Source organism: Camelus bactrianus, chromosome X, assembly GCF_048773025.1.
Source record: "Camelus bactrianus isolate YW-2024 breed Bactrian camel chromosome X, ASM4877302v1, whole genome shotgun sequence".
NCBI classification, from domain to species: Eukaryota; Metazoa; Chordata; class Mammalia; order Artiodactyla; family Camelidae; genus Camelus; species Camelus bactrianus.
Window position 1 is genome coordinate 117,433,504 of NC_133575.1, and position 25,909 is coordinate 117,459,412.

The following is a 25,909-nucleotide window of genomic DNA, read 5'->3' on the forward strand; positions in this document are numbered from 1 at the left end:
TCAGTATGTAGTCAGGATTGTATGTATGTATATATATATGTATATGTATATGTAAATGTATATGTATATGTATATATACGTGACCTCTGTGTGTGTGTGTCTGTATAAAACCTGTGTGTATACACACACGGACATACATACACATCCTAGCTATGTCCACTGATAGTGCCTAAGAGCATGACACTCTCCAGTAGCAATGAGCACCACTGGCTTGGTTTCTAAATATTATGCTCCCTAACAGGGAACTAGGGCTCCTTAGAAAAATTGCTGAGTCCAGGGCTGGGGCAAGAAAAGTACAAGATAATTTGATCATCAAAATGAACAGTTAGCAATAATGGATTAAAATCAAGTTCCATGAGTGCACAGTGATAGGGAGTACATAGGTAGCAGAGGCACACTCCCTGACAGCAGAATGCCAACGAACGAATGCGGGAGCGATCGTGGAGGGAGAATAATCACTATTTTGTAACCATCAGAGTAATCATTGATTCAGACAAGAACTATCAATGTTTGAGTGACATTTTGATGAAGAAGAGAATATTTACCTAGTTTCAAAGTATCTTCCTACAAATCACTTTTTAGTTACAAAGGGAAAAAACAGTAACTGTCCACTTGAGAACCTGGCAGTCACCACCTTAACCAAATGATCAAAGTTGACATCACAACGAAGGGACAAAATGATAACACTTGCCTCCTGATGAGAAGTACTGAGTGGGCCCAGCCTCCTGGCCAGATGGCCTGGCAGCCTTCCGATACCATACAGCCCGAGTCCTACCATGAGCAAACAGCAGACAAACCCAAAAGTGAGGACATCCCACCAAAGACCTGGCTTGCACTCTACAGAAAGGCTCATGTCATGCAAGGCCCAGAAAAGCAGAGGAACGTTTCAGATTAAAGGGGACCAAAGAGACGTGACAACTAAATGCCACGTGGGATCCTAGACTAGATCCTGGATCAGGAAAACAAAGCTATGAAGGACATTATGGGCACAATTGATGACATTTGAGTAAGAGCATAGATTAAATAATGTTATTGTATCAACAGCAACATTTCAGACATTGATAGTCACACTGTGATTATGTAAGAGCCTATAGTAATTATAATCGCTTACATGTGGAATCTAAAAATAAGGACAGAAATGAACTACTTATTATTTATAACTTAGATAATTAATTTCTTGAATACGTGTAAGCCCATTTGACTGTCCTTTATGATTGGATTACTGCATTCTGTTGATTTTTATTTTGCGGTTGGCTTTATTCCTTTGATAACTATGTAGGTTTAAAAAGCTAATACTTACCTGGCTGGGGAGATACCATGATCATGAAGGTGGTTTTCCCAGGGCAAGGTTCATCCATTGCAGTTCGGATGTGCTGACCCCTGTGATTTCCCCAAATGTGGGAAACTCGACTGCATTATTTGTCGTTCACGCTCTCCCCTACAAAAAAAAAAAAAAGCTAAAGCTCTAAACTGTTCTTAGAAACAATGAACAGTACATATATATAAATGAAAAAAAGAAATATCCAGAATAGATAAATCCCCCCCAAAAGATACTATAGTAATTATACAGTAATTATGCTTATGTTTTGAAATACAGAGTGACATATTTAGTAGTAAAGGGGCAAGGTGTATGCAACTTACTTAGACATACTTCAGAAAAATATTTTTATATATAATAAACATATAATATATGCACACACATGTGAGAGAGAGAGAATGAGAAAGCAAATGGGACAAAATATGAATCTGGGTTAAGGGTACATGGGAGCTTTCTGTACTGTTCTTACAGCTTTTCTGTAAGCCTGAAATAATTTCCAATCATAAAAATTAAAAAGAAAGCAACCATTTCTATTCAACATTTGGCTGGAGGGCATAGCCAGGGCAATTAGGTAACAAAATGAAATAAAAGGCATCCAGGTTGAAAAAGAAAAAGTAAAGCTATTTCTATTCTCAGATGACATAATCTTGTATGTGCAAAATCCTAATAAATCTGCCAAAAAAACCTATTAGAGCTAATAAACCAATTCAGCAAAGTTGCAGGATAAAAGATCACGACAGAGAAATTAATTGTATTTTTATACCCTAGCAATGAACAATCCTAAATGAAATTAAGAAAACAATTTCATTTACAGTAGCATCATAAAGAATAAAATATTTAGGAATAAATTTAACAATAGAAATGCAAGAACTTGTACACTGTAAAGTACACAATAACATTGAAAGAAATGAAAGAAAACCTAAATAAATGGAAAGACATCTGTTTAGATAGGGCTTTCCAGATTAACAGAACAGGATACACACATACACGCGCACACACACAATTTATTTTGAGGAATTAGCTCACGCAATTGTAGCAGCAAAGCTGGAGGGAGACTCAGGCACAATGTCTCTGTTACAGTCTTGAGGCAGAATATCTACTTCTCCTGGAAACCTCAATTTTTGCTTTTAAGGTCTTCAATTGAATGGATAAGACTCAACAAGGGGAATATAGCCAATATTTTGTAATAACTGTAAATGAAGTGTAGCCTTTAAAAATCATATAAAAATTTTTAAAAAGAAAGAAAAATAGGCAAAGAACTTGAATAGACATTTCAGATTTCTTTGTATATCAGAAAAGATATCCAAATGGCCAATAAGCTCATGAAAAGATGCTCAACCTCATTGGTCACCAAGGAAATGCAAAACAAAACGAGATACCATTTCAAACCCACTAGGATGGCTGGAAACAAAAAGTCAGGTAACAACAAGTGTTGGTGAGGATGTGGAGACATTGGAACCCTCATACACCTGCTGATGGGAATGTAAACTGGTGCAGCTACTTTGGAAAGCGGTTTGGCCATTTTTCTTAAAATGTTCAAAATGGAGTTATCACATGTCCCAGCAGTTCCACTCCTAGGTGGAAGGGGAATAAAGAGGTATTCACACAAAAACTTAAAGACAAATGCTGTAGCAGCATTATTCACAACAGCCTAAAGATGGAAACAACCCAAATGTCCACCAGTTGATGAATGGAAAAATAAATTGTGGTATATCCAAGTCATGGGGTATTATTTGGCCCCAGAAAGAAATGGAGTCCTGATAACTTGCTACAATATGGATGAACCTTGAAAACAGTATGCTCAGTATGAAAGAATCTAGACACAAAAGATGTTCATTCATTTACATGAGAAGTTCAGAACAGGGAAATCTGAAGTCAGAAAGTTGATTACTGGGTGCCAGGGGCTGGGGCAGGAGGAGGGGCACGGGGGTGGTTGAGGGACAGACTGGGTAGTGACTGCTAATGGGCACATGGGGGTTTGCTTTCCGGGCGACTGAACACTTTTTGGAATTGATAGTTGGGATGGTTGCATAACTTTGTGATCATATTAAAAGTCATTGAATGTTACCCTTTAAATGAGTGACTTATATGGTAGATGAATCACATCTCAATAAAGCTGTTTAGAAAGAAAAGGAAAAAGAAACCAAGGGAATGCAAAGCCCAGATTCAGGGCCAAGGCGGATGCTGGGGAAGGGGCCAGGGGTAAATGGCTGGATATTTGCAGGTTATTAGGCGCGGGCCCTCCGGATTACGGACCCTCACAGGGAGAGTGTTCTGAACAAGGACCCACGGGTCCTCGGCCGGTGCGCGCCTGTAGGGCCGGGACATGCGAGGCCGCGCACCCGCAGCAGGTGGCCCGGGACGCGCCTCGGAGCGCGTGGGCCGGGCGGGGCGGGGCGGGAAGGGGTCTGCGCGTGCCCGAGGCTGCCGCGCGCACCCGGGGCCCTAGGGGGTGTGGCGTGAGGGCGCGCGGGTCCCAGGGTTGCCCGAGGCAGCGGGCCGGGGGGAGGGGGAAAGGCGCGCGCCGCGGACGCGGCCATTGCGCCGGGGGAGTCGGCTCGCTGGGCCGGGACCTCGGCCGCTCAGAGAGGCACGGGCGGCGCCCTGGGCCTCTCCCCGGCCCTGGGGAGAAGGGGCCCCAGCCCGCGAGCCCTCCTGCTGGGCCCTCCCTGGGCGCCCCTGCTCGACGCGGTGGTACGGTCCGGATTTAAAAGGCCCCGGCGGCCGCGGGCCGGCCCAGTGTGTGGGCGGCGGCGGCGCTGGCGTGCGGGGTGTAGGCCGTGGGGCGCGGCGGCGGGGGCGCGCGAGCGGGGCCGGTGTGCGGCTCGAAGGCGCGTCCACGTGGCCCGCAGCCGGCCACCGGGAGCCAGCGGCGGCGAAGGGACAGGTAGGTGGCCACCATCCCCCGCCGCCTGTGCAGGACCAGCCTGCTGGGCGGCTGGGGGGCTCCAGCAGCCGAGGGGGTCAGCTCGTCCTCGAAAGGGTCGGGCTCTGTCCCTGCCTCTCCGGCGCCGGCCCGACTGGTCCTTCGTGCCCGGCGCCAGTAGGGACGGCCTGTCCGTGGCCAGCCCCCTGCCTAATGGGGACCCTTTGTGGCGGAGGAGCGGCTCCTGCAAGGGCTGCTGTGGCGCCTCCATCCAGTAGGCTTTCCGTGGGTCTGCCGAGGGGGGTGCCCCTGGTGGGGGCAGGGCGAGCTGGGCCAGCAGCACCGAGCAAGGCATTGGGGAGCCGGCGCTAGAACCTGGTCTCTACGAGAGTCTGCTCCCATCCTTGGGCTCTGCTGGCAGGGTTATAGCAGAGAGATTGGGTGTGCCTTTGATGCCCCAAACTTCCACTTACAGGCTGAGGTTTAGGATAGGCACTTGGGCTGCAAATCCTGCCTCTCCAGGTCTCCCTCCCGACCTGTCCTATCCCCATTCTTAGGCTTTTATTCGTGTGCGGTGTGGAGGAGGTGAGGGTGGCATGAGGCCTGCCTTCTCTGTCTTCCTTTCTTCTCTGGCTGTTGCATCCAGGGGTCCAAGATGCGGACCTGACAAAAGAGCCCTGGAGAGATGATCAGTCTGAGCTGAAACTTTGCAGTTTCAAGCTGGGTCTGCGTCTTGTTCTAGTATATGCATATTTTCTTTTTTCTGTGCCCCCTTGGTTTGGTTCCCTGCACCCCACCAAGCTGGGTACCTTGTGTGTCCCTTGGGGCTTGGGCACTGCAAGGGTATTGCTGAGCCCTGCCCCGTTGGCTGTCACGACACTGCTCTGCTGTCTTTGCTGCCTGGAGCTGGCTGAGGCCTGGGTGTGGCCTAGGAGTGAAGACCCAGCCAAGCCCAGTACTGCTCCTGTGGCCCACCCGCCCCCATCTCCGCAAAGTCTTGGCTGTATTTGAGAATGTTGCACCCCTTCCATAGGGCAACGTGGGCCCCCTTGCATCCCCCCTTCTCCAGCTGACCTCTGGATTTGGAGGGAGAGCTGTGTAGGGCTGCATGGGCATTTGTCTGGCTGTGCCCAAGCAGAGCCTGACATATGTCCATCTCCGTGCTTGGCTGTGGGGGCAGGCTCGACTTGGCTTTGTGTTGCAGCCAGGAGGCCAGATAGCAGGCTCCTGGTCAGCCAGCAGAGGGAGGCCCTTGGGGTGAGGAGGCAGCTGGGGCCAGGAACGTGGATGTGGAGTCCCTTGGTCCCTTCTGGTCTCAGGCTTTGATGCCTCTGCCCTCTGCCCCGGGGTTGTGTCCTAACAGTCCCCCGCATTTGCGATTGTTCTCTCCCTACCTTTTCCCCTTCCCCCAACTAGGGTGTGGGGCGTGTTCCTGGCCTTGGCTTGCCTGCCATTTGCTCTTGTGTGCAGTTGCTCTTGTGTGCGGCCGTCCACCCTCAGCTCTGTGATCTGGTGTTTGGGTTCTCCTTCCAGGAGAGTCTCCCACCCTGCCTTTCCTGGCATCTGGCTCTGCTGCCCCCTTGGGTGTGGCCCAGCTGAGGCGAGGCCTCCTGGCTCCTTTCCAGCAGTGGGTGGGGGATGATTGATGGCCCCCAAGCCTGCCCGCGCTTGCTGCTCACTCGTGCGCCCTGCTGGAGGCCCCTCCTCTCCATCAGCCATGGTCACCGTCTGGGGCTCTGGTGTGGTGGTGGGTGAGTGGCCTCTACCCTCTGTGGCATGGCTCTCAGCCTGCCGGGGGCCCTAGACCAGGCAGGGTCGGGAGAGGGTGGGCATCCTGGGTTGGGGGCTTCTGACTCACACTCATTGTCTCTCCTCAGGCCCGTCCCTGGGTGCAGCCACCAGCCATGCCTGCTGTCCGCCTCCTCCCGCTGTTCCTCCTTGCTGTGGGGGGTGCCCTGGACAGCAGCAGGCCCTTCCCTGCTTTCTCAGTGACAGACACCACACTCACCCACCTGGCTGTGCACCGGGTGACGGGGGAGGTGTTTGTGGGCGCAGTGAACCGCATCTTCAAGCTGGCTCCCAACCTGACGGAGCTGCGGGTCCACGTCACGGGGCCTGTCGAGGACAATGCTCACTGCTACCCGCCTCCCAGCATGCGTGTGTGCGCCCACCGCCTGGCGCCTGTGGACAATGTGAACAAGCTGTTGCTCATAGACTATGCGGCCCGCCGCCTGGTGGCCTGCGGCAGCATCTGGCAAGGCATCTGCCAGTTTCTGCGCCTGGATGACCTGTTCAAGCTGGGCGAGCCCCACCACCGCAAGGAGCACTACCTGTCAGGGGCCCAGGAGCCTGATTCCATGGCCGGCGTCATTGTGGAGCAGGGCCAGGGGCCCAGCAAGCTGTTCGTGGGCACCTCCGTGGACGGCAAGTCTGAGTACTTCCCCACCCTGAGCTCCCGAAAGCTCATTGGTGACGAGGACGGCGCCGACATGTTCAGTCTGGTGGGTGAGCCTGCCTACCTGCGCACCCTCTCTGGCGACTGGCTGCCCTCCCCCCATCCCCTCTCTTCCCACCTACCTGAAGAGCACGAGTTCCCTCCTGACTTCACCTGTGCTGGCTCCCAGAGGGGACAAGCTGCTGAAGGCAGGAGGACAGGCTGGGCCATGGGAAGGCCCTCTGGAGCCTTTCTGGCCTGGGATCCCGTGATTGTGGGGGTGGTAGGGGTGGGGGACAGATGCTGAGGACCACCCAGTGTGGCTAGCAGGAGGTTGGCCATGGACGCAGGCCTTGTTCCATTCTCTCTCCCCATTCTGCTCCCTAGGTGTACCAGGATGAGTTTGTCTCTTCTCAGATCAAGATCCCCTCAGACACGCTGTCCTTGTACCCAGCCTTTGACATCTACTACATCTATGGCTTTGTAAGCGCCTCTTTCGTGTACTTCCTGACGCTGCAGCTAGACACGCAGCAGACGCTGCTCGACACGGCAGGCGAGAAATTCTTCACATCCAAGATTGTGCGCATGTGCTCGGGGGACTCGGAGTTCTACTCGTATGTGGAATTTCCCATCGGCTGCTCGTGGCGCGGCGTGGAGTACCGCCTGGTGCAGAGTGCCCACCTAGCCAAGCCTGGCCTGCTGCTGGCCCAGGCCCTGGGCGTGCCAGCCAACGAAGACGTCCTCTTCACCATCTTCTCCCAGGGCCAGAAGAACCGGGCCAGCCCGCCGCGGCAGACCATCCTCTGCCTCTTTACCCTCAGTGACATCAACGCCCACATCCGGCGCCGCATCCAGTCCTGCTACCGTGGGGAGGGCACACTGGCCCTGCCCTGGCTGCTGAACAAGGAGCTGCCCTGCATCAACACCGTGAGCCCTCACCCACCCCAACCCCCGGCCCCAGGTCGGCTGGCCGACCCTGGCGGTGGTGTGGCAGCTGGCAGCCGGCGGCTCACCAGCCTGTCCCAGGCTTGGCATGCCCTTGGGAATGACATCTTCACCCTGGAACACCCATGTTTCCCTCTCAGGGATCCCCCACCCCCTCTCATCCCCTGCATCTGCTGCCTCTCTTTCTTCCCCAGCCTGCCCACCCACCATCTTTCTTGGGGGGCACTATCTGTTTGTGGACCACCGCCTTCCTCTTCCTGCCCTTCCACCCTCCCAAGCCTGTTCCTCCTGCTCCCTCTGGTGGGTGCCCCCACGGTCTCTCTTCTCCCTGCTCCTGCCTGCTCTCCCTCCTCAGCCCCCAGTTTCCTGTGGGGTCCCAGGTCAAACAGGTGGTCTTGGCTGGTGAGGTGTGAGCTCCAGAATCTGCTCCCTTCCAGAACATGGGGTCTCAGGGCCTCTGTCCCGCTGGTGCCCCTGGGCTCTGACTCACGGGTACCCCTCCTGTTTCACCAGCCCATGCAGATAAATGGAAACTTCTGTGGACTGGTGCTGAACCAGCCGCTGGGCGGCCTGCACGTGATTGAGGGGCTGCCCCTGCTGGCTGACAGTGCTGACGGCATGGCTAGTGTGGCCGCCTACACCTACCACCAGCACTCAGTGGTCTTCATTGGCACTCGCAGTGGCAGTCTGAAGAAGGTGGGCCCAGAGAGCTTGACGTGTGGGGATTGAGGCAGATGTGGGACAGGGCTGGGGTCAAGAGCCTACACGTGAGCCCTCTCGCCCCTGAATAGGGCACGGCCCTGGGGAGGGGCACTTCCTAGGCGGAGCCCCAGGAGCCCAGCTGTGCTCCATGAGGGGCCACCCACCCTCCCCAGCGCCACTGCCCGCTGTGGCCTGAATTGCTGGCTTCCTGTGGCCCTGGGGTCAGACCAGACTATCTCTGGGTCTCTCTGCCAGGAGGGCAGGAGCTGTCATTGCTGGGTCCTCACTTGAATAAGCGAGGGAACAAATGTGGACCTAACCTCCTTTGCCCTCTTGTCTCCTCTTGGCACTGGGGCGGCAGTGCAGGCAGGGCCACAGCTGCTTCCCTTCCAGGACTGGGAGCTCCCCTGTGTTCTGAAGGGACAGGAGTCAGGACAAGCACCAAATTCTCCTCCTGCTCACCCGGGAGATGGGAGCTGCCCCTGGGGGACTGGGGGGCTCAGGGAAGGCTTGTGTAGGGAGCCACTGTGTCCTTGGGGCCTGGTCTGCTCCCCTCCTGGTCCTTCTTTTCCATTTGTCACAGTTTTATTGAGGTGTAACTTCCACGTCACACATTTCCCATTTATAGCACACATTTTAGTGATTTCACTGTTTGCAGTTACACAACCACAGTTACTATCTCATTCTATGACGGAGTGATTGCCCTGAAGGCCCTCCCCTTTTAGCCGTCAGCCCTGTAGCCCGTCACCCCACTCTAGGCAGCACTCCCACCGCTCTGTCTCTGTCTCCTGAGAGACTTTTCTGGCTGGCTGTCCCCACCAAGGGCCTCCAGGGGGCAGTCTTTGAGCCCTCCTTCCCTGTCTGTGGGGTGTGGGATGTTGGGGGGCAGGTTGAGTGCTGAACCCCGCCAGGCCCCAGCTTCAGCTTGACTACAACCTGGAAAGTTCCCTGGCTCAGGAAGAGGACGCCTGGGTATTTGGGGTGCGGCTGTGGCCTCAGGCTGCTTTGTTCCTCCATGCTGGTCTTGCGGCCCAGGTGCGGGTCGATGGCTCTCAGGAGGCACACCTGTACGAGACGGTGCCCGTGGTGGACGGCAGCCCCATACTCCGAGACCTGCTTTTCAGCCCTGACCACCGGCACATCTACCTCCTGAGTGAGAAGCAGGTGGGCCCACGGCGGGCGGCGGCGGGCGGCGGGCTTGGGGGGTGGGGCAGGCGCTGATGTGTCTGTCCCCAGGTGAGCCGGCTCCCAGTGGAGACTTGCCAGCAGTACCCAAGCTGCCCAGCCTGCCTGGGCTCTGGAGACCCGCACTGCGGCTGGTGTGTGCTGCAGCACAGGTGAGGGCAGCCGTGCAGGGCGGGCCGGCGGGTGGTGACAACGGGCTTGCTGGCCCCTGTGGTCTCCCCCTCCCTCCCCGTCTACTTTCTCTAGCTAATGAATGGAACTGCTGCCCTGAGTAATGTCCCTGGGGCCCCAGAAGATGACGCTGAGGAACGTGGTTGCCTGGCACTGTGGGTGGTGCTGGCTGTCCCCCTTGTCTCCCCAAGGCCCCCACTGTACCCCTGTTCTGTGTCCTTCTGGGGCAGCTGTGGGATTGGTTCTGGCCTGACCCCATGCAGATGCTGCCGCAAGGGAGCCTGCCCAGGCACCTCAGCCCCGCGTGGCTTTGCTGAGGAGCTGAGCCAGTGCGTGCAGGTGCGTGTCCGGCCCAACAACGTGTCAGTGACATCGCCTGGGGTGCAGGTGAGCGGGGTTGGGGTGTGCGGCCTGTGTGTGCATGAGTCGGGGCACGCCCTGCCCTGAGTCCTCCGCTTCCCCCAGCTGACCGTGGCTGTGCACAATGTGCCAGACCTCAGCGCCGGCGTGAGCTGTGCCTTTGAGGAGGTGACCGAGAGCGAGGCCATCCTGCTGCCCTCCGGGGAGCTACGCTGCCCCTCACCTTCCTTCCAGGAGCTCCGGGCTCTCACCCGGGGGCACGGTCAGTGGGTTGGGGCTGCCTGGGTCGGGGGCATCCTCTGTCTTAGGCTCACTCAGGGCCACCCCTGGGCTCGCTGCAGGGGCCACGCGCACTGTGCGGCTGCAGCTGCTCTCCAAGGAGACCGGTGTGAGGTTTGCGGGGGCCGACTTTGTCTTCTACAACTGCAGCGTCCTCCAGTCGTGAGTGCTGGCCTTCGTGGCCTCACGTCTCTATGTACCCATGTGCTGCTTGTGCCTTGGGTCCCCTGTGTGTCCCACAGGGGGGACGGTCGGGGGCCAGGCCAGTCTTCTTGGTCTTTCTGAAGCCTCTCCCCTCCAGGTGCATGTCCTGCGTTGGCAGCCCTTACCCCTGCCACTGGTGTAAGTACCGCCACATGTGTACCAGCCACCCCAACGAGTGCTCCTTCCAGGAGGGCAGGGTCCACAGCCCTGAGGTGAGGCGGGCGCCACACGCGTGTGTGAGGGGACTGGGCTCCGCGCGTGCGGGCCCCTGGCTTTTTTGCCTTTTCTGCCTTTGATCATTGTCTAGGAGCCTCCTCGATGTGGGGCTGGCCTGGCTGGGCCCGGACGGCAGCAATCTGTGTGCGGCTGACAGGCGTTCTCCCCTCAGGGCTGCCCGGAGATCCTGCCCAGTGGGGACCTCTTGATCCCCGTGGGCGTCATGCAGCCTCTCACGCTACGGGCCAAGAACCTGCCACAGCCGCAGTCAGGCCAGAAGAGCTATGAGTGTGTGGTGCGGGTGCAGGGGCGGCAGCAGCGGGTGCCCGCCATCCGCTTCAACAGCAGCAGCGTGCAGTGCCAGAATGCCTCGGTGAGGCCCCCGCCGCCCTCGGGGGTCTGGGTGGTGCAGGTCCAGGCATGGTGCAGATCTGTGCCCAGCAACTTGGTCTAGAAGCCTCAGGTGACTGCGGCAGGAGACTTCCTGAGTCTCCTGCTTGGGACTCCTGAGCTGAGGGGTCTGTGCACCTTCACTGGGGTCACACGGGTCCCTCCCCCCAGTACTCCTATGAAGGTGACGAGTATGGTGATACTGAGCTGGACTTCTCCGTGGTTTGGGATGGAGATTTCCCCATCGACAAGCCTGCTACCTTCCGAGGTGAGGAGTGAGCTGGGGCTGAGGAGCTTGCCTCCTCTGGGGCAGACTAGGCAGAAGCTGGGGCCCGGGCTGGCAGGGGGACCCTTGGTCCAGGCCCTTGGTGCCCCTGGCTCCCTGTAACTGCTTGCCAGCAGTGCCCTCTGTGCCCACAGCCCTCCTGTACAAGTGCTGGGCACAGCGGCCCAGCTGTGGCCTCTGCCTCAAGGCTGACCCCCGCTTCAACTGCGGCTGGTGCGTCTCGGAACACAGGTGCCAGCTGCGGGCCCACTGCCCGTCCCCTAAGACCAACTGGATGCACCCAAACCAGAAGGGTACACGCTGCAGCCACCCCCGCATCGCCCAGGTCAGTCTCCCGCTACCCGCCACCCTCTGGGTACCCATGAGTCTCGGCTCACCCTCTCACCTCCTGTCCTGTTCTGCAGATCCACCCGCTTATGGGACCCAAGGAGGGAGGCACCCGGATCACCATTGTGGGCGAGAACCTGGGTCTCACCTCCCGAGAGGTGGGCCTGCGGGTGGCCGGTGTGCGCTGCAACTCCATCCCTGCTGAGTATATCAGTGCCGAGAGGTGAGTGTAGCCCCATGGCCCTGGGGCCCCGCCCGCCGCGCCGGACCTGACCTCCTCTGTCCCCTAGGATCGTGTGTGAGATGGAGGAGTCGCTGGTGCCCAGCCCGCCACCCGGGCCTGCAGAGCTCTGCGTGGGTGACTGCTCGGCTGACTTCCGCACACAGTCTGAGCAGCTCTACAGCTTCGTGGTGCGTAGCCAGCCCACCCCTTTCCCTCTCCAGCCCCTTCTGAGGGGGGTGCGGCCCAGACCCAGCCCCAGCTGCCTCCCCCCGCCTCAGGGCTGCTTCTCCCACAGACACCAATGTTCAACCGCGTGACTCCCAGTCGGGGCCCAGCCTCAGGGGGCACGCGACTCACCATCTCCGGGAGTTCTCTGGACGCCGGCAGCAGGGTCACAGTGACTGTGAGAGATGGCGAGTGCCAGTTCGTGAGGTGGGCCAAGGCCATCCCAGCCTGGGGCTGAGTATTGGATAGGGGACCGGCAGGGCCAGTGGGTGGCAGCCCTGGGCCACCGCCTCCAAGTGCCCCACTCACTGATGTAGGAGAGATGCTGAGGCGATTGTGTGCATCTCGCCCATCTCCACCCTGGGCCCAAGCCAGGCTCCCATCACCCTGGCCATTGACCGCGCCAACATCTCCAGTCCTGGAGTCCTCTACACCTACACCCAGGACCCCACCGTCACTCGCCTTGAACCCACCTGGAGCATCATCAAGTAAGACCGCAGGGGAGCAGGGCCCACCTAGCATAGAGGGGGCTGGGGCTGGGGCCCGCAAGCTCCTGTCCTGGGGCCTTGCCCCGTGACTGAGGCCTCAGGCATCAAGATACACCTCCTCTGAGCCTGAGCCCTCACCGGCAGAGAGGGCAAGCTCCTCCCGAGCACACGGCATTGGGCACCCACCGGTGGACCCAAATGGGGAGGTCCTGGGCCCCCATGGGCAGGGTGGGGGCAGTGGGGAGGAAGGCTGAGGCCCCTCACCCCTGTCCCTAGTGGAAGCACAGCCATCACTGTGAGTGGGACCCACCTGCTGACGGTTCAGGAGCCCCGGGTCCGGGCCAAGTACCGGGGCATCGAGACCACCAATGTGAGTGCCAGCTGCCTTCCTCCTGCCCCTGACGCCCTGCCACCTGTGGCCCCATGTGCCAGGCTGCCCCTTTTCATCCCTGCAGACGTGCCACGTGATCAACGACACTGCCATGCTGTGCAAGGCCCCTGGCATCTTCCTGGGGCGGCCCCAGCTGCAGGCCCAGGGCGAGCACCCAGATGAGTTTGGCTTCCTGCTGGACCACGTGCAGACCGCCCGCTCCCTCAACCGGTCCTCTTTCACCTACTACCCCGACCCCAGCTTCGAGCCGCTGGGGCCCTCTGGTGTCCTGGATGTCAAACCGGGCTCCCACGTCGTGCTGAAGGTGCCTGCGAGGTGGGGCACAGGGACAGGAGTGTAGGGAGGCAGGGAGACCTGGCTGACCCAGCCCTCTACCCGCAGGGCAAGAATCTGATCCCTGCAGCAGCTGGCAGCTCCCGCCTCAACTACACGGTGCTGATTGGGGGCCAGCCATGTGCGCTCACTGTCTCAGACACGCAACTCCTGTGTGACTCCCCGCGCCAGACAGGCCGGCAGCCTGTCATGGTGGGTAGCGGGGAGGGAGGCCACCAGGGGAGCTTGGGAGTACTGTGAGGGTCAGCTCACGGCGAGCCTGTCCCCGCAGGTGCTGGTGGGCGGCTTGGAGTTCTGGCTGGGCACCCTGCACATCACGGCCGAGCGGGCGCTGACCCTGCCAGCCATGGTGGGGCTGGCAGCGGGGGGTGGGCTCTTGCTGCTGGCCATCACCGTGGTGCTGGTCGCCTACAAACGCAAGACTCAGGACGCAGACCGCACGCTGAAGCGGCTGCAGCTACAGATGGACAACTTGGAGTCCCGGGTGGCCCTGGAATGCAAGGAAGGTGCCTGGGTGGGGGTGGGGGTGCAGGGTGGGGGGTGGGGGGCCTCCCTCCTCCCTCCTCCCTCCTCCTGCTCTGCTCATTCTCACCACCCTCGGCCCTCCCCTCCCCAGCCTTTGCTGAGCTGCAGACGGACATCAATGAGCTGACAAACCACATGGATGGGGTGCAGATCCCATTCCTGGATTACCGGACCTACGCTGTGCGTGTGCTCTTCCCGGGCATTGAGGCCCACCCGGTGCTCAAGGAGCTGGACGTGAGTCCCCACCACGACCTGCCCGTGCCCCCCAGGGCCACCCCCGCCCCTCTGAGACAGCCTGTCCCCCGCAGACCCCCCCCAACGTCGAGAAGGCGCTGCGTCTCTTTGGGCAGCTGCTGCACAGCCGCGCCTTCGTGCTCACCTTCATCCACACGCTGGAGGCCCAGCGCAGCTTCTCCATGCGCGACCGTGGCACGGTGGCCTCTCTCACCATGGTGGCCCTGCAGAGCCGCCTCGATTACGCCACAGGGCTGCTCAAGCAACTGCTGGCGGACCTCATAGAGAAAAACCTTGAGAGCAAGAACCACCCTAAGCTGCTGCTGCGCAGGTACTTGGCCGCCCCACCCCTGCCAGCCCTGCCCTGGGTAGGCCCCACCCTTGTAGCCTGGCCCTGCCTGGCTGGGGCCCTAGCACCTCTCTCGACCTAGGACCGAGTCAGTGGCTGAGAAGATGCTTACCAACTGGTTCACCTTCCTGCTGCATAAATTCCTGAAGGTAGGTGGAGAGGGCAGGCCGCTGGGAGGTGAGTGGGGAAGCTGCCGGCTGTCAGGCAGGCAGCAAGCTGTGTGCCTGCCTGCCCGCCCACAGGAGTGTGCCGGGGAGCCGCTCTTCCTGCTGTACTGTGCCATCAAGCAGCAGATGGAGAAGGGCCCCATCGATGCCATCACAGGCGAGGCGCGCTACTCCCTGAGCGAGGACAAGCTCATCCGGCAGCAGATCGACTACAAGACACTGGTGAGTGGGTGGCTAAGTGGGCAGGGCTCCGGGCCCAAGGGGACATCACCCAGAACCCTCCCTGTGGTCTCCCTGGCCCACAGACCCTGCACTGTGTGTGCCCGGAGAGTGAGGGCAGCACTCAGGTCCCGGTGAAGGTTCTCAACTGTGACAGTATCACCCAGGCCAAAGACAAGCTGCTGGATGCTGTGTACAAGGGCATCCCATACTCCCAGCGCCCTAAAGCCGAGGACATGGACCTAGGTGAGGCCTCTGCCCGCCTCCTGTGGCCGTGTTACCTTGGCTGGCATTTGCGCTCCCCAGCTGAGCTCTGTACCCTGAGGGGAGTGGCCCGGGGTCTCAGGTGATCCTATGCAGGACCCCAGAGCTGTCTGTGGCCTACAGAGTGGCGTCAGGGCCGCATGGCCCGCATCATTCTCCAGGATGAGGATGTCACCACCAAGATCGAGTATGACTGGAAGAGGGTCAACTCGCTGGCACACTACCAGGTGAGGAGCTGGAGGTGCCCTCACTGCCAGGGCCCCCGGGAGCCATGGCCCGGCCCTGCTGCTCCCCCTCTCACCCCCGCACCCAGGCCTTCCTCGGGGAGCATTGGGAGCTGCCCTGCATGGGCCCTGCCGGGTCTGGATAGATGGTGGCTCAGGCCCCTTGGCGTCCCAGCCTCCCACATTGCCCCCTCTCTATCTCCGGGGTCTCCAGGTGACAGATGGTTCCTTGGTGGCCCTGGTGCCCAAACAAGTGTCAGCCTATAACATGGCCAACTCCTTCACCTTCACCCGCTCCCTCAGCCGCTATGGTAGGTGTCCTCCGTGGGGTGATCTCTGCTGGCCCTGTGCCCTTCAAGGCTGTGTCAGCTGTCACTGGGAGTGCCCTGGCCGAATGGTCAGCTGGGCTCTGGCAGCCTTCCTGGACCCTGCTCTCGGAAGGTCTCCAGTTCCTGAGAGCCTTGAAGGGCAGTGGGCCAGTGAGAGCCGATGGGCCCCTTCGGCCTGCAGGGACCCGTGGCCAGAGTAGGGCAAGAGCCCTAAGGGGCACCCATCTCTGCCCCAGAGAGCTTGCTCCGCACGGCCAGCAGCCCCGACAGCCTTCGCTCTCGGGCGCCCATGATCACTCCTGACCAGGAGACAGGCACCAAGCTGTGGCATCTAGTGAAGAACCACGACCATGTCGATCACCGAGAGGGAGACCGTGGCAGCAAGATGGTCTCGGAGATCTACCTGACGCGGCTCCTGGCCACCAAGGTGCGGGCTGGCCCTGCACCACTGTGGCTTAGCACAGATACTTCCTAGCTGGGCCTGGGCCCTGGGGTTGGCCGGGCTGCCTGGGGAAAGGACCGTGAGATTGTTCAAATCACAATGGACTTTTCAAGGCCTTTGCTACGGGAACTCCCACCCACCCCAGGCTGGAGGCCGAGCCTCTCCCTGAGCTGTTGGCCAGCCAGGGAAGCCCTGCTCATTGCAGAATCTCTCTGTTCCCATCTGTCTTGCTGTGGGGACATCCCACCCTGGATCCCTCTCAGCCTGTGCCTTTGCTGCACCCCTGCAGGGCACGCTACAGAAGTTCGTGGACGATCTCTTTGAGACCGTGTTCAGCACGGCGCACCGGGGCTCGGCCCTGCCCTTGGCCATCAAGTACATGTTTGACTTCCTGGATGAGCAGGCCGACCAGCGGCAGATCAGCGATCCTGATGTGCGCCACACCTGGAAGAGCAACTGGTACTGCCCGTGCTAGGCCGCTGCAGGACCTCTGGGGATGGGTGGGCAGAAGAGGTTGAGGGCTTTGCCAAGACTCAGGGACTACAGTCAGGGTGACTGATGGGGGCTGGAGCAGTCATCCTGGCAGGAGAGGACAGAGGCCTGGCATCAGTGGGGCCAGCAAGCAAGTAGAGCACATGGGCATGATTCCGGAGGTGGGGGCTCTGTGGGGCAACTGGGCAGGTGTGGTGTCAGTAGTGGGGCCAGCACCCAGAGGTGGCCCCTAGCCCTCCAGGGCTTTGAGGCTGTGATACTGGTGACACAGAGCAGAGATGCTGGAAGCAAGTCCAGGTGGTCGCTGTGTGGAGGGTTGGGGTAGGAGGCATTGAGACTCACTGAGGACAGAAGGCCATTTACTCTTACTTCTCACTGCTTAAAGTCTGGCAGAAAATTAAAAGAAAAGGCTGCTCTCAGTGGCCCCAGTCGCTCCTGCTGCCTGTGGGCCAGACGTGGCCAGACAGTGGCTGTGGAGGTGAGCGCTGACAGGAGGGTGCTCCTGGTGAGACTGGGGAGCTGCGGGTATCTGTCCCTCTGTCCAGCCTGCCCCTGCGCTTCTGGGTGAACGTGATCAAGAACCCGCAGTTCGTGTTCGACATCCACAAGAGCAGCATCACGGACGCCTGCCTGTCGGTGGTGGCCCAGACCTTCATGGACTCCTGCTCCACGTCTGAGCACCGCTTGGGCAAGGACTCGCCCTCCAACAAGCTGCTCTATGCCAAGGACATCCCCAACTACAAGAGCTGGGTGGAGAGGTGGGCCCTACCCTGTGGTGGGGCGGGAGGTGGGGCCAGGAAGCCCCGGGGACACTGCTGCTAAGTGAGGGGGCAGGAGCTGCCTTCCCTGGGCAGGCTTGTGTGAGGTGGGCTGGCTTCAGGAGAAAGGCCCAGAGGCTGGCCTGGCCACCAGGGCCGGGGCTTTGGCTTCTGTGGCACCTGCAGGTGTGACCTACATAGGGTCCCAACAGGTACTACCGGGACATAGCAAAGATGGCATCCATCAGTGACCAGGACATGGACGCCTATCTGGTGGAGCAGTCTCGTCTCCATGCCAGTGACTTCAATGTCCTAAGTGCACTCAGCGAGCTCTACTTCTATGTCACCAAGTACCGCCAGGAGGTGCGTGCCACCCCCATGGGACCCCAGGATCTGGCTCTGAGGGTGCAGCCAGTGGCAATGGCAGGTGTTTGGTGGGCCTCAGGGACCCACCTCTCAGATGACTCACAATTTCTCCCCAGAACAGGCCCTTAAGCTAGCCCATCTGTAGATGCTGGGATTTGATGAACCCAGGAGAGAAGCCACGGGCTGGAGCACAAAGTTCTGGCTGGGCAAAAGTTGAGGGCCAGGAGCATGGGGAGGGGTGGGCTGACGGGGATGGGGTGGGGCCAGAAGGAGGGTGGGTCAGCCCATTGCCCGGTTTGTGGCTGATGTCAGTAAGCAGGGAAGGCAGGTGTGGGCTTCAGGATTGTATTCTTGGCTGGAGAGAACGTGTGAGTCAGGACAGGGCCCTGAAAACACTGAGCCCAGATGAGCGAACCAGGCTAGGGGTGGGGGCCATGGGCCACTGTAGAGGGAGAAGCGGCGCCAGCACTGAGAGCCCTGGGACACTCAGAGGGGGCAGAGAAGAGGGGCAGCCGGCAGCGGAGCGGAGTCCGAGGGGGTTGGGAGGGCCCCCAGGGCTGCGCTCGGGCTGTGGCCAGGAGGAGAAAGTGCTGCACTGGGGGAGGATTTGGGGTTGAGGAGCAGCGGGAGGATGTCTGCTGAGGCTTCAGAGAGGTTGCAGCCCCGCCCACGTGCCCAGGGCCCCGGTGGGGAGAGGGAGGCAGAGGGGGACAGCACTCCTGCTGGGGAGTGGGGGGGCTGGGCCGAGAGGGGCAACCCCTCCTCGAGAGCCCAGCTCGGGCCCTCCTCCCCCAGGTGCTCACCGCTCTGGACCGAGATGCCTCTTGTCGGAAGCATAAGTTGCGCCAGAAGCTGGAACAGATCATCAGCCTCGTGTCCGGCAACAGCTAAGGGTGGCGGAACCGGTGAGGAGGGGGCTTCTCAGTCCTGAGCCGTCTTCGCGTCCCTCCCGGGAAGGGGGCGTCCCACGCCTGGGTCTCGGGCTGAGCCCTGGGCCCGGGGCGCAGGAAAGGACATCGGGCCAAGATGCCCCCGGCGCCCCGGGTCCCCTTCATTAGTGCCTTGCCTTGGGCCCTGTGTGGGGAGGGGTGACAGGACTAAGCCCCCCACCCCGGCAGCAGCAATACCCCCCGCCCTCGTGCGCAGGCGTCGTGACGGCCCCTGACCCCTTTACTATTTATACCCCGACCACCTATTTATTTAATTTATCTCTCCTCACCATCTCCATCTGTGAATCCCCGCCCCCAACGCCCTCCCCGGGGATGCTCCAAGATACACGCACCTCCTCTCCGTGCGCCCCCTGGCTCCCCTGTGACAGTCAGCCTTGGCCTGGCCTCTGGCCCCTCACCCTGGCCGAGGCTGCCCCCACCCACTCCGAGAGGGGGCCTGGGCACCAGCAGCACTCCGGGTGGGTGATGACCCCGAAGCTGCCCTCCGACGGTGGCTGTGCCAAGGGGGGGGGGGGGCCGAGGAAGCCCCTCCGAGCCTCTCGGGGATGGGACTGGAAACTCCTCCCAGGGCCCTGTTCTCCCTGAGCGCCTCGGGAGCTGTAACCAGGCTCGTCCGTCCGGGGCCTGCCCCTCCTTCTCCGGGCCCTACCTCCACATCCCTCCGTGTGGTCTGCGCGCGCCCAGACCCTCCCCCTCCGCTGCCCTGTCCTGTCCTGGTCCTGGGCCTGCCCGAGGGGCCGGGGCCGAGGCAGCAGTGCCTTACTCCTTTGCTCTTCTGCCTCCTCTGAGGAAGCGGACCCCCGTCCCGCGGGCCTGGACACCCAATTTGCTCCTTTTTTCCTTCTTGCATGAGGATTTCTTTGTTCATGTAATTTTTTTTCCCCTCCAATTAAAGTTGCGAGAATGCAGCCGGTGCGCGCCTTTGTCGGGGGGTGGGGGGAGGTGGCTGTTCCAGGCACGTGGAAGCAGGTGGGGAGACGGTTGGACTCTGGCTCAGCTGGACCCGCTGTGCGGGAGGAAGGGTGACTCACTGCAGGGTTTCTGAGGATTTGAGGAGGTCCAGGGCCCTGCCACTCCATCAGCAAGTCCTGGTGGCTCCATCTTCCAGGTCCATTCAGTCTGTTTCTTTCTCCCCACCTCCACGGCCCCCAGACGGGTCCAGGCCGCCCTTGTCTCTTACCTGGAAGCCAGTGTCCCCGTTTCTGCCCCGGCTTTGTCTTTGTCTCTGAGTAAGAGGGGAGCCTGAGGGGTTTGGAACAGAGGAGCTTTGTGACCTGACTTAGGTGTTAAAGCCTCCAGCAGCTTGTGAGGTCCACCCGTGGGTGGAGTCACGGCAGCAGACCATGGTGGTGGATACACAACTCTGTGTTTGCTGAAACTCCTAATTTACAGTATGGAAGTCAGACCCGGCTCAACCTGACTTCAAACACAAACAAGTAAACACAAAGAGGTAAAAGAATACAGCGAAAGCGGTGTGGTTCAGGATCAGGAGTCAAGCCCTGACCAAGGGACGTCCCAGGACAAAGCTGTGCAGGCAGGCGGCCCACAGAGAACCAGACAGGAAGGGGAGAGAACTCGCCGAGGAAGATGGCCTTAAAACAACCACTATGTGGTTATGGAAACTAAGCCAATGAAGAAAACAAGGTCATTTTTAACCTCAGGGGAAAAAGAAACCCCAGTAAATGAAGAGAACAAAACCATTTGGGGAGGAGGGGGAGGGGAAACGGGGCAGTGGCATGAAAGAGCTAAATTCTCACCTCCCCATCAAGAAGCGAGGTCTTAAAAAACGATTTTTTAAAAAGGGAGAAAGAAAAAGAACCTCACTGAAGCCACCACAGCTGCTGCACGCGGTCAGGTGAGACTCTCCATCACCGTCGTCACATCACGACCACCGCCACCATCCCCACCGACAGCACCTCCCTCCCTCCAGCCCACGTCAGGGTGCTCCAGGTTCTGTAAGGCAGGCTGTTCACCTGTGTGGAGTGACAGGGACCGGATCTGCCCTGCCACTTAACCTGAAAGAACTCCCTAGAACCAGGCAAAATACATGAAACACAGGCTGTGAAGAGGGTGGCTGTCGGGCGGGGAAGGACAGTCAGGGCTCTCTGGGAGACGAGAAAGGAAGAGGGAAGCCGTGCACTGGCCCCAGCTCACTGTCCCAGAGACCTTCCAGACGGAGTCCAGCCGGCTCCCTGGGTCTGGGGCCAGCCTGGTGGGCGGAGGACTGGAGAGGAGGGAGCCCTGCACCCGGGCAGAGGGTCCCACGGGAGGACACACAGACCACCGAGCAGCACAGGCTCCTGAGGAAACTGAGGCCGGGGACTGGGCCACCCCAGTGGATGAAAGGTAACTGCCCAGCGCTCAAGCAAGACAGGGACTTGCAGCTGTCCCCGCCGGCCAGAAGGGCAAACCTCGCCATTCAACAGGCATCGGGCCAGGGCTCAGAAGGGTGGACAAAAGATGGCTCCTCCACTGAAAGCCGCTCTGGTCCCAGGCAGCAGACCTTGAAAGACTCCAAGGGCAAAGGCTCAGTGTCTGACACTGAATCAAAAACTACCAGGGGATACAGAGCAGGAAAATCCAACCCTTAACTAGGAGAGAAATTCATCGCTGAACGGCCTCCAGATTGGAAAGGAAGAGGTAACACTGCCTTCATTCCGAGAAGACATGATCACCTACGGGGAACACCCAACGGCAGCTACAAAAGAGCTACTAGAATAAGTGAGTTTAGCAAGGCTGCAGGATATGACATCTTTTCCCAGGAGCCACCTCCTTCTAACTAAAGGCTTAAACCATGGTCCCAGCACTTTTCCTTCACTGGCCTGAGAGCAGGCCAGTGAGCCACAAAGCTCCTACTGTGGTGTTTCCGGGTTGTTTCCTCTTCTCAAGCAAACCAAGTTTTTAAAAAATTTTGCCGAGGTTGGGAGGGTTTTGCTCAGTGGTAGAGTGCCTGCTTAGCATACTCGAGGTACTGGGTTCAATCCCCAGTACCTCCATTATGAAACAAACAAACCAACCTAGTTACCCACCCCCCACCCCCCAATTTTTTTTTTTTAATTTTGCCGAGGAGACGCAGTGGTGACAAGGATGTGGGCAACCAGCATTCTGGTGGGACAGTACATTTTCTGGAGAGCAATTCCACACTTCAGATTGAGAACTGTAAACATTTAACCAATTCTACCTCTTTTAACCTATCTTAAGAATCATTCATGCAAAGATTTATACACAAGAATTCCACTGAATCTTTACTTATAATATGTCAAAAATTGACAGTGATTTAAATGCTCAATAATGTTATCTTTTACGTATCCCTTCAATAATGCTTTCGAAGAATTGTTAGGATAAAAAGTTCACGTTAGATGAAAAATATCAGGAAAAATGCTAAGCTTGCAAAATATATATTATTGTTATACATTTGGTACATAAATACAACTATAAAACTAAGGAAATGTTCCAGAATGGTGACAGTAGTTAATACTGAGTGACAGGACCTCTCTTCTTCCACATCTTAAACTGTCTTCAATTACGTTGTGCTATTTGAAAATCTGGATCCCAGAACCTCCCCTCCAACCAGAGGACAAAGGCAGGAACATTTGGAGGTGCCACAGTTGAAAACGAATTCAGACACAGCATCATAGCTCAGTGTTATTTTCTGTAGTTAATAAGCATTTAAGCACCAAACAAACCAAGGGGACCCTGAGCGCCCAAGCGCCAGTACAGGCAAAAGAGGAGGCCCCACAGTGAAGCGGCTACTACTGTGGGGGTCACCCCCCTAGGAAGGATGCGCTGTCTAGGAAGGGACACAAGGTTTGACCTTAACCTCCTTCCCCCTCCCTGGCTTAGCGGGAAACAGGGGGCCCAAAGCGCTGCAGGGTCCGCATCACCAGAGCTAGCTGGTCCAGAAAGTTGACGATGGAAATTCGCAGGAGGCGGGAATCTTCAGCTCTCCAGCGGCTGAAAGGGAGGGAAAAAGAAAACCCAGTTGGAGGGAGGTGCTAAGTCCCACCGTCCCCGCCCTGCTCGTCTATGACCCTGCGCCCTTTGCCATCTCCCTTAGAGTGCCCCTCAGGTGGAGCTGGGTGCAGCGCACCGGGTCACCTCCCTAGGCCCAACCCTTGAGTGGCCCCACGTTGCCAATCGAGCGCCCCTCCGGGCAGACCCGGCCACCTGCCGCCCCTCCCCATCAGCCCCTTCTAGAACTTACACCGCCAGGAGGCTGCCGCTGACTGTGAGCTCCTTCCGAACCGCCCCTCGGTGGGGTTCGGCATCTGGGGCCAGGGACCCACGGGCGATCTCCGCCTCCAAGGTGGACGGGAAAGGCACGTCTAGGGCGCTGGCGAGATTCGGTTAAGGCACCATCCACGTAGCTTCTGTGCGCTGGGCCCTGTCTCCGGCCCCCCCTGACTAGCCCCAGCCCCTTCGGGGCCGCTTCCATCCCACTCCTGGCCCATTCTAATGCACCCCAGCCACCCCGGTGCCCCCTGCTCTCATTTTTTCTCCCCCCGCCGTGCCTGGCCCGTACCCCGCAGCCCGAGTCCCCCTTCTCCCCTTCGCTCCCTGGCTGCCCCTGACTCATCTGGTCCTCTGTCCCACCTCCCACAGCAGGCAGCCCCCAGCCCATTCTCCGCTGCCCCCTCGGGCAGGATGCAATTCGTGCAGTCGGCTTCTCGGCCTTCCGGCCGTGGACATGGGGTTTCCGCCCGGCCCCGAAGTGGGCTGTGCTGGCGCTACACGCGGAGCTCCGCCGGCTGCAGCGGCTGCTACCCCTGCGCCTCCGGGGCTGCCCAGGCCATCCTGACGGTCCCGGGCTCCAGCGCCGCCCGCCGCGCCGCCTGCGCTCGCCTCCGCGCCCGCCGCCTGCATGGCTGCCGCGCTCCGCCTCCGACTCCGCCCTCCGGACGCCGGTCGGCTCGCCGCGCCCACCAGCGGCCGAGAACCCCGGGCTCCCTCCCGAAGCCCCGCCCCCAGCGCTGACCCCGCCCCGCCCGCGGCCGAGAAACCCCGGCTCCCCCGTGAAGCCCCGCCCCCGCGCTGACTCCGCCCCGCCCGCCTGCGCAAGCGGTCCCTCCGCAGCCCCCTCCACCCTTGCCGACCCCACCCCCTTCCCCGCCAGACCACGTGTGAGGCCACCGGGTGCCTGGCCCGGTTCACGCCCTGTCCGTTCCCAACGTCCCCGAGACATGTGACTCCACATGGACGTGGAAGTGACTTGTGGAGGGGGGTGGGGTCGGATAGCCCCGGAGGGCTACCGCTCTGCACCCGGCCTCCGTCGCAGGTGTGAGCGGAAAAACCAAAGCAGGCGGTAAAGGAGCCGACCGGCCGGGCCGACCGGTTTGCTTTTTAGGAAGAACACTGAGTGGCTTGCGTGGACGTCGAGCCCGCCTGCGGGGACCCCCGCACAGAGGCAAGGAGAGAAATGACAGGGCCTGAACTAAAGTAGTGGCAGGGGAACAGGGCTAATGTCCTGTGTGGAACGTCAGAGTGCAAAACGAAAATCGCTGGGATCCCAATTCAGTGAGTGACTGTGGATGCGTATAGGAATCCCAGGACAACATGCCAGGGTGTAAAATTACTCGTTCTCTCTGTGTGACGCCATCGTGGGTGATTTTAACTTCTTTCTTCTGTCTCCCGGCAAGGTTTTGAGAGCGACCTTACGTGGCATTTTTCATCCAAAATAAGGTTTTAAAGTGACGTGAAATTTCCGATGCTGATAGGCCTGTTACTTTTCTATTGTCCTCCTTTGTAATCACAAGGAAGGACTTGAAGCTGAACTGGATCATCAAATCCTGTTGGATCTCCCCTCAAAGTAGGCCCTCAATCAGCCCACGTCCCTCCCTCTCCATTGCTAGTTCCCAGGGGCAGCCCCCGTACCTCCCCGAGCCCTTTGACAGCGTTCTGACTAGTTTTCCTCTATGCCTGCTCCTCTGCAGCCTGTCCTCCACACAGCAGAATCCGTTCTGAATGTCTAGCATAAGTCATGTCACACCGTGTCCCTGCTTAAAATCCTAAGACACTTTCCCTTGGCCCTTGGAATCAGATCCAAACTCCTTGTTGTGGCTTATAAAAGCCGGGTGTGACCTGGCTCCCAGCTCCTCCACCCTCTATCTCCACCTGCCTGCTTCCTCATTCTGTGCAGCCTCTGGGGCCTTCTCTCTGCTCCTGATCAAGGGTGCCCCGCCCCCAGCCCTTTCCACTTACTTCTATTTGGAAGACTCTGTCCCCAGACTTTCCCATGGCTGGCTCCTTCTTGTCATTAGGATCTTGGCTCCAGTGTCGCTTCTGAGAGGCCTTCGGGGTCACCAATCTAGCACACTATCCCCAGGCACACTTCATCACATTTGCCCATTTCAGTTTGCTGCATTTCTAATAATCTGAAATTAAAACTTTGTTTTGTTCACGTCTACGTTGTTGATGGTACCTTTTCAGTGCAGTTTATGCAATAGGTGGTGTGTTGCCTGCCAGCTGAAACAGTATTAAGTACAAGACTCAACCACTGCCTTGGGCCTAGCACTCCCACAGGTAGGCGGTTCCTTCACACATATGGAACAACCTTTGCGCAAAGTTACTCACTATAACATAATTCGTAATAGAAAACTGTTGGGTACAGGGCACATGCCCCACAGCAGCAGGGAGCTGGTGAAATTCATTATGGTACAGTAGTCCTAAGCAGCAGTAGAAAACCATGAAAATCTCTAGTGAAAATGAACTGATTTCCAGGATGTGTTGTTATGTGTAAAAAAAATCAGAATGCAAAGGACACACACAGACACACGTACTTATTGGGGGGGAAAAAGATACAGGACAGACAGAGAACCTGGAAACTGATGAAAGTGACATGGGTATGGGACTTCCTGTAATACATCTTTTTGTGCAGTTTTGACTTTGAACCATGTAAATGATTTATATGTTCAAAAGTATATTTGAAAGAGTGAAAAAAATCAAGTGCTTACACTGAATAAAAACAAAAGCCAATGAGCCTAACTGCATGTCCAATCGATAACAGAACCACAGAGAGAAAATAAGTCTGGTACCTTTTAAACTCAGCCCTCTGTGCTCCCTTCACGGGGTATATTCCAGGGACAGACAGCATTGGCTTTACTCTCAGTGTGTCTGTTGGTGGCGGTGACAGTGCTGAGATGACTGTGAAGCTGTCCGGGGTGCACTTTAAGGTCGACTCTATCCGGTAGAGGAAGGGAGCAAGTACACCGACAGATCGAGCTGTGGGGAACATGGCTGTGGAATGAGGG

At 58.2% G+C, this 25,909-nt stretch overlaps 2 protein-coding genes and 1 pseudogene across 5 annotated transcripts; 2 read left to right on the forward strand and 1 right to left on the reverse strand.

Moving 5' to 3' along the window:
* Positions 1–1,292: 1,292 nt before the first annotated feature.
* Positions 1,293–1,428, forward strand: LOC123619477 (U1 spliceosomal RNA; annotated as a pseudogene).
* Positions 1,429–3,820: 2,392 nt separating this feature from the next.
* Positions 3,821–19,570, forward strand: PLXNA3 (plexin A3). 4 transcript variants are annotated; one of them, XM_074358865.1, is made up of 33 exons: positions 3,825–4,205; positions 6,062–6,685; positions 7,006–7,545; positions 8,077–8,259; positions 9,301–9,429; positions 9,502–9,602; positions 9,885–10,008; positions 10,087–10,243; positions 10,323–10,422; positions 10,562–10,676; positions 10,853–11,053; positions 11,242–11,338; positions 11,491–11,681; positions 11,761–11,906; positions 11,974–12,094; positions 12,202–12,338; positions 12,449–12,619; positions 12,896–12,989; positions 13,075–13,314; positions 13,392–13,535; positions 13,615–13,849; positions 13,960–14,102; positions 14,177–14,433; positions 14,534–14,600; positions 14,694–14,840; positions 14,924–15,083; positions 15,225–15,328; positions 15,540–15,636; positions 15,891–16,081; positions 16,386–16,555; positions 17,134–17,346; positions 17,559–17,709; positions 18,508–19,570. In XM_074358865.1, exons 2-33 carry the CDS (start codon positions 6,089–6,091, stop codon positions 18,601–18,603), a joined length of 5,619 nt encoding a protein of 1,872 aa, XP_074214966.1. In that variant the 5' UTR covers positions 3,825–4,205; positions 6,062–6,088; the 3' UTR covers positions 18,604–19,570. The 4 variants fall into 4 exon arrangements, with proteins under 4 accessions (XP_074214969.1, XP_074214966.1, XP_074214968.1 ...); XM_074358867.1 differs by lacking the exon at positions 3,825–4,205 and adding an exon at positions 4,756–4,908; XM_074358866.1 differs by lacking the exon at positions 3,825–4,205 and adding an exon at positions 5,687–5,935.
* Positions 19,571–22,044: 2,474 nt separating this feature from the next.
* On the reverse strand, positions 22,045–23,570 carry LAGE3 (L antigen family member 3). Its single transcript, XM_074359971.1, has 3 exons — positions 23,311–23,570; positions 22,867–22,995; positions 22,045–22,616 (listed from the first exon to the last, which is right to left on the reverse strand). The coding sequence occupies exons 1-3, from the start codon at positions 23,523–23,525 to the stop codon at positions 22,502–22,504; spliced, it is 459 nt and encodes a 152-aa protein (XP_074216072.1). The 5' UTR covers positions 23,526–23,570; the 3' UTR covers positions 22,045–22,501.
* Between the last annotated feature and the right edge of the window lie 2,339 nt (positions 23,571–25,909).